Below are 7,518 nucleotides of genomic sequence, written 5' to 3'. Positions count from 1 at the left end.
TTTGGCTTTGGCGCCCTTATAGTTTGATAGGTTGGGCCATGCATGGTACGTAAATTATGAAACTGAGACAAAAGGTAAATAAATTGCGGTGATACGTGAAATTGACGTCAAAGGTAAGTAAATTATCATGAAACAACGAACAAAAGGCATTGTGGAACAATAAAACCGGCTGGGCGGAAAAAAACGGTGGAGGGGCGTAATGAGAGGGGAGGAGGCGGTTGACGAAGAATTCTGCCGAAAAAGAACTTTACGTATGTTTTAAGTAGGTAGAGATAAAGATAAGGACATAGAGTAGTAGAGTAGAGATATAGATAGATAGAGATAAAGAGTATAGATACAAATATGGATATAGATATGCCAAAGAAACCATGCTTCATTAAGTTCAGTGATGAAAAGACCCTTTATTGAAAGAAACAAAATCGCAAAACAGCAAATGTGCATGAGTACACCAACACAAGGAACAAAAGGGAGGCGGCAGTCCGATCCAGGTACTCACGACTGACGAGTGAAGACCCACCAACCCGCAACCTCTATTTGTATAGATGCATGCACACCACGCCACGACTCCCTCCATTTCTCCCCACCACCTGGTCCGGCCATCTCTCCTCCCCTCTCCGGCTCTTCCCCTGGGAAAGCGAGGCGTGACGACCCACACCCATGGCGCCTCCCCGCCGCGGTCAACGCGCCACCACCGGCCTCGCCGTCCTCCTCCTGCTCTACGCCATCTCCGCATGCTCGCTCCTCCCCGCCGCCCGCGCCCAGGCCACCACCTTCACCAGCACCCGCAACGGCAGCGAGTTCACCACCTTCTCCTTCCCCTCGTTCGGCAACCCGCTGCGGCAGCTCCCCGGCAACCTCACCGTGTTGGGCAACGCCACCGTCAACGGGAACGCTCTGCAGATCACGCCGGACACCAGGAACGACCCGGAGAAGTTCCTCATCAACCAGACCGGCCGGGTCATGTACCCCAGAGCCTACGTGCTCTGGGCCGCCAACGCGTCCAACTCCAGCGCCGACGGTCGGCGCGTCGCCTCCTTCTCCACCGTGTTCAAGGTCAACCTCTTCCGCGCGACCCCGTCCGTCAAGGGCGAAGGGTTCGCGTTCCTCATCGCGTCCGATGGCGGCGCCCCCCCGCCTCCCGGCAGCCACGGCGGCTACCTTGGCCTCACCAACGCGTCCACCGACGGTAGCGCCGCCAACGGGTTCGCCGCCGTGGAGCTGGACACGGTGAAGCAGCCCTACGACCCCGACGACAACCACGTCGGCCTCGACGTGAACGGCGTCCGGTCCACGGTCGTCGCCTCCCTCACCCCCTTCGGCATCGACCTCGCGACCAACAACACCGACGACGACGGCAGCCACATGGTCTGGATCGAGTACAACGGCACGGCGCGGCACGTGTGGGTGTACATGGCCAAGAACGGTAGCAGGCCGGGCACTCCCGTGCTCGACGCGCCGCTGGACCTCTCGAGGGTCCTCCTCGGCAAGAAGGCCTACTTCGGCTTCTCGGCGTCCACCGGCGTGCTGTACCAGCTCAACTGCTTGCACAGCTGGGACATGACGGTGGAGGTTCTCCCCGACGACACCATCCCCGGCAAGCAGCCGCTCTCCGGCTGGAAGCTCGGGCTTGCCATCGGCGTGCCGTGCGCCTTCGCCCTGGCGCTCGGGCTGTTCGCCGGCCTGTACAGCAAGAGCAGGCGGAGGAGGATAGGGGACGACTCGAGCTCGATGGTCCGGAGCACCATCAACTTCGCGAGCATCCCCGGGGTGCCCAAGGAGTTCGACTACAAGGACCTGAGGAAAGGGACGGGCAACTTCGACGAGAAGATGAAGCTGGGGCAGGGCGGGTACGGCGTGGTGTACCGCGCCACCGTGGTCGGGGAGCACGGCCAGAGCATGGAGGTCGCCGTGAAGCAGTTCTCCGGGGCCAACACCAAGGGGCAGGAGGACTTCCTCGCCGAGCTCAGCATCATCAACCTCCTCCGCCACCGCAATCTCGTCAAGCTCCTCGGTAAGGAATTGTTTCTTCCTCCGCTCATCTCTCAATCAAAGATTTCCGTTCATCGCTGCCCTGTTTTAGAGTGCTTGATTCAGAGATTCTGCAGGGAATTGGTAGGAGTACATCATAGGATATGCCTAGATTGTTTGTACGGAAACGTCTAGTTATTTTTTGCAACAGTGCTGATAAAAGTAGGCTAAAAAGAAGTTGCAAAAAGGGCTAGTACTTACATGAAAGTGAACTTTTGATTATGCCAAAAAAAATTTGGTCGCGTGAAAAATGAGTTGCCCATGTAAGTCGGAAATGTCAAACGCCGTCTATGGATAGACAAAAGTACGGGCATTTTCAGATTACGTTTCAAAAGATAACGATGCGAGATACTGACGGTTTAATTTACCGACGGCTCTAGTTGGAGTTGGCACCCAAATATCAGTGACTAGCCAGTGAAGGTTTGCTTGCTAATATGATATGGTTTGGGATTTGGGATCATGATTGAATTGCAAGCAATGCATATAACAAAAAGCCCGGGATGCCAATTTGACGACGCAATGTTTGACCCGTCCACAGTACTTGATGCTTTACTGGCTTTGGGATAACTAATAAACATTCTGAAGTACTGTTTGGTAGTACTACTTTGCTTGCAAAGTATGCCGGACAAAGTGAGCAGCACTCATCTCTGCTCTGACTTGGACAACCTGGTCGCTAGAACAAAAGATACAGTCTATAATTCTCTAATTAACTGTTCACATTTCAATAAATCGATCATAACAGCGGATGGTCGGTCAACTTGCAGGCTGGTGCCACCAGGATGGCGTGCTGCTGCTGGTGTACGACTTCATGCCCAACGGCAGCCTGGACAGGCTCCTCTTCGGCGGGCCGGAGGCCCCGGTGCTCACCTGGGGGCACCGCTACAACATCGTCGCCGGCGTGGCGTCCGCCCTCAACTACCTCCACCACGAGTACGACCAGCGGGTGATCCACCGCGACATCAAGCCGTCCAACATCATGCTGGACGCCGCCTTCAACGCGCGGCTCGGCGACTTCGGCCTCGCCCGCGCGCTCGAGACCGACAAGACCTCCTACACCGACAAGCTCGGCGTCCCGGGCACGCTCGGCTACATCGCGCCGGAGTGCTTCCACACGGGCCGCGCCACGCGGGAGTCGGACGTCTTCGGCTTCGGCGCCGTCATCCTGGAGATCGTCTCCGGCCGCCGCATCTCCTGCAGCAACGCCGCAGGGTGCAGCCAGCTGCTGGAGGGCGTGTGGCAGCTCCACGGCGCCGGCGAGGGCCGCATCCTCGAGGCCGTCGACCGGCGGCTCGCGCCCGGGGAGTTCGACGAGGGCGACGCCGAGCGGCTGCTGCTGCTGGGCCTCGCGTGCAGCCACCCGAACCCCGGGGAGCGGCCGAGGGCGCGCGCCATCGTGCAGATCCTGGCGCGCTCCGCGCCGCCGCCGGACGTGCCGGCGTCCAAGCCGGCCTTCATGTGGCCCGCGCTGCCGGTCGTGCTCGGGGACGACGACGGGGAGATGCCGGTGTCCGGGACCAGCACGGCGCTGACCTCCTCGTCGTCGTACTACGCCTCGTCGGCGGGGTGGACGACGCAGAACTACCTGCTGACCAGGGAGCACGACGTGACGGACAGGGACATGTCCACGGCGTGAGCTGACCGCCGGCGAGCCTGCCGGCCGCCGTGCCAGGACGTACGAGTGAGTCGGTCAATGGCACGCGCGATCAATATCAACAAGCAATCAGTCGGTCGTGTGTTCACGATGGTGAGTTCTTGACGCCGACGTGGCGAATAAGATGTAGATAGTGATCAGTGTGCATGCCAAGTTGTGATCAAGCTATGTTTGGAACGGGGAGCTATATAGCTTTTCATTTCTGGGTTGAAGCGGGTAAAAGGTAGTAGTACAACTTTTATCTGATTTTATTTTCTTTTGGAGGGGTATCTGATCTTATTGTTGATTGCCATTTACCGTCGTGTCCAGTTGCGACTGTGTATAAATAGCTATAGCCGACTTCTCGGTGTTTCTAATGAGAGGTGACAGGTTCTCTGTGCTGGCTTTCAATTGGTAGAAGAGCTGATATTTGTACCACAATACCAAGCAGTGGTTTTGTACAGTTAATTTGTTGTTATTCGCAATTGCTATTCCTCGTGTAGCTGGGGAAAAAAAACTCACCCTTCCAGTCGATTTCCATGGTCCGACGAAGCGCAACCCCGAGCCGGAAATGGAGATGGTGTCGTCGACCGCGGCGAGGGCTAGCCAACAATGAGCCGAAGGCGGGGACATCATAGCATCGCCAAAAAAGGTGAGTCTTGGTTGACAGTGAGGTGCATACGGTGGATTATTGTCGGCGCGTATGAAGGAGGTTTAGAGGGATGGCCAGGGCATGAAGTGGCAAGGAGTGGGGTTCGGTCTCTGCCGGAAGTCGGATCGAGAGGGGAGAGCAGTAGGAAAGCGGATAGATGGCGCGACACTTGACTAAAGTTTAGAAACCTCATCATATTATGGATCTTTTATGCCAAAGCAGGACCCCCTACAAAAATATGTAAAATAGTAATATTTATACAAAATTATGTAATTGTCACATGTTTGTATTGATATTTTGAAGCTGTGCTTTTTACACATTGTATATGTAAACTTTGGCATCCCAATAACAAGATCATAGGGGTCGTTTGGTTTCTGTCTAAGGCAACCCTGCCAATTGAGGACACGCCAAATACTTGGCGATCGATTTGGCCGCCCAATTTCGTCAACAAATTGGCGTGCATGTGTAACAGCCTGTATTTTGACCCCCTTTTTTTGACTTATTTGGTTTTTGCTTTGTTTTTTTTTTGGAGTGGTTTTGTGGCCTTGCCACCTGAGAAATCATCCTCATTTCCCCTTCCAAGTGGCTAATCATTCTCAAAACCTTGCCAAGATCATATCACTTCACTCCTCGACCAAACCCTAAAATTCTTTTCTAGGGAATATTCCTTTTTCTATTAAAGGAATAACCGTATCTGCCCTAGGTTGTAAATCAACCTATATTTCTGTCCATCCAAAAATTCCCAATTAATTCTCATAATTCCTTTGGGTCATATGTTGCTCGAATATACCCAAACTTTTCTGTCCTAGTCCAAGAATAATTCCCCATTAATTATTCTTCCTTTCTACCTTGAATGGCACTTTGTGAAGGAAGTGTCATTTATATTTTTTCTAGTAGCTTCCAACCCTTTTGGGCATGCTTATGTCCAAATAATTGCCTCATGCACAAGTTCAACTTTATTTGCCTAGCCAATCTTCCTTAGTGAATTTTCAAAGTTTCTGTCGGACAGAAGGCTTTGTGAAGGAAGTATTAGCTAGGAGTATCCAAATAAGTTGAACTTTTGCACACTCCTTAATGTGATCATATTAACCCCCTCCCCCCATTTGCAGCCCCATACAATCATCTATGTGAACACATGACCAAATCTTTGATTCTGGCAATATTTTCAGATTGTGAAGCAAGTGCATTTTATATTGCTTCAAAAATCCTGATAAATTATCAGATCATTCTTATACCCATAAAACATCTCTCCACGCATTTTCGCATCATTTGAATGAGCCATTTGATCACCAAAATTATTCCAAGTTTCTGCACAGAAATGATGTTTGTGAAGCAAGTGCCATTTTGGCTTGTCCATTTGGAATGAGCTTTTTACAGCATCTTTATATGTCCAAATATTCAAGATTTGCACAATCTTAGCCCAAGTTGCTTCTCCAGGTGAGTGCATCATCTAAATTTAGTTTCTGACCAGACTTGGCAGTTGCGAAGCAACTAAATCAAATCTTGGTTCAACTCCCCTAAAAAAACCCAGGATCTTAGTCCTTCCGTAGCTAATCATCCCAGACAACTCCATTGACCCAATCAAGTTCCTGTTGATCAATAGTGCACGGCTAAGTTTACTGCAGTAAACTTCAGAGCTTAGTTACCATTTAACCATAGGAACCCAGATCAAGCCAATGCCTCATAAATGCTCCACCCTGGACGGACTAGCTCCCAGACATAGTTTGCCATCCTCAACAGCCCTCCCCGTGCCATGTCGTGTGGTGACCGCGTAGCTAGCATGCACATTTGCGCGCTCTGTGCACAGTGGCTGCGTCCAGTGGTTGTTTGTGCCTCGGCACCACTCCCCCTCGTCGTCTTAGAGCTTGTGACCGTGACCATTGTCTTCCTCTCGACGTCGCCGTTCCCATGGATCCCTCTCCCCCTCCGTCAGATTCCTCACCGCCGCAAACCGTCGTGTGCCCACGGATGTACAGTGGCGTTTTGGCACGGTTCGTCGCCGTCGTCTTCCTCCCTGCGCTCCCTTGGCCGTCTCTGCCCCTGTGAGACTCCCCCCGTGCATCCTCCGTCGCCTACCTCCGAGCTCGCGAGCGGGGGCATGCGTTCGCGGCACCGGACACGCGTTCGTGGCGGTGCCAGCCCGGCACTCCCTCCCCCGCCTACATAAGGCCTTCCCCGAGCCCTCCGAGCTCACCACTGGCCTCCTGCACTTCCTCTAGCCTCCCCTGACCACTTCCCCGAGCTCGAGTCACCCTCCACGACCACCATTGCCGCCATGGCCGCAGGCCTCCTCCTCCTAAATTCGCCCGGAGCCGAGCCCCACTCCAAGTTCCTCCACCACCACTAGACCACTCATACCCCGGCGAATCTCCCCACCCTCTCCGTTTCTCTCCAGAGCCAGCGTGGCCACGCGCCACCGAGTTTGACCGCCGCCGTTGCTCTCTGCCTCCGATGGTTGCCGCCGCAGCAGCGCTACCCGGAGTGCGTGCAGCTCCTGGATGGGTGCGGGCCTTCATCCCGAGGCCACCAGTGCCCTCTCCCTGGCCGGAGTTGCCGTGCCCAGCGACGGCCACGCCCCTGCCCGGCGTTCTGTCGAGGAGAGGAGGAGCAGGCGCGGGGAGAAGAAGGAGCAAGGAGGAGAGAAAAGTCAGCGGTGGGCCTGTAAGCGACCCAGAGGCCGGCCCCGACCCCTGCTGACATGGATAAGTGGACACGGTTTTGCCTGTGTACGCTTTCATCCACCGAGTGCGCGTTCTGTTTTTCTGTCCAGGCCCTGTTTGAAAATATTTTCATTGCAGATGGGTCCCTGCCAGTCAAACGTTCATATCTTTTTACCCGTAGCTCCAAATAAGGTGAATCCAAAGCCCACTTCTTCGTTTCATCGAGCCCGTTTTGATGGAACCATTTTCACCATGTTTTGACATGTTGAACCATTTTCCCCTGCCCTTATTCATCCCTCTCCGAGAGAGTACGTTTTCTGGCGATTCTTTTCGTGCGTTTCTTGCACTTTCTCCCGGTGATTTATTCCACCCCAGGCAAGCCACACCCTCCATTTGCATCATTATAATGCAATGACATGGTTTAATCTATTTGAACTTGTTAAAAATATTGCTTTAGGTACATGACTATGTGCATGGCATTCTCTCGGAGTATTATTTTGATATTGTTGTTGCCATGTTATTGTTTGGATTACTAGGAGTTATGCTTG

General features: G+C 53.4%; 1 protein-coding gene across 1 annotated transcript; it reads left to right on the top strand.

The window, feature by feature from the left end:
• Window positions 1–587: 587 nt before the first annotated feature.
• On the top strand, window positions 588–4,065 carry LOC119326037 (probable L-type lectin-domain containing receptor kinase S.5). The gene is made up of 2 exons (XM_037599745.1): window positions 588–2,011; window positions 2,793–4,065. Exons 1-2 carry the CDS (start codon window positions 658–660, stop codon window positions 3,659–3,661), a joined length of 2,223 nt encoding a protein of 740 aa, XP_037455642.1. The 5' UTR covers window positions 588–657; the 3' UTR covers window positions 3,662–4,065.
• The last annotated feature ends 3,453 nt before the right edge of the window (window positions 4,066–7,518 follow it).

Source organism: Triticum dicoccoides, chromosome 6B, assembly GCF_002162155.2.
Source record: "Triticum dicoccoides isolate Atlit2015 ecotype Zavitan chromosome 6B, WEW_v2.0, whole genome shotgun sequence".
Lineage (NCBI taxonomy): Eukaryota > Viridiplantae > Streptophyta > Magnoliopsida > Poales > Poaceae > Triticum > Triticum dicoccoides.
The sequence above is the reverse complement of the archived record's forward strand: the minus strand, read 5'-3'. Positions and strand labels throughout refer to the sequence as shown.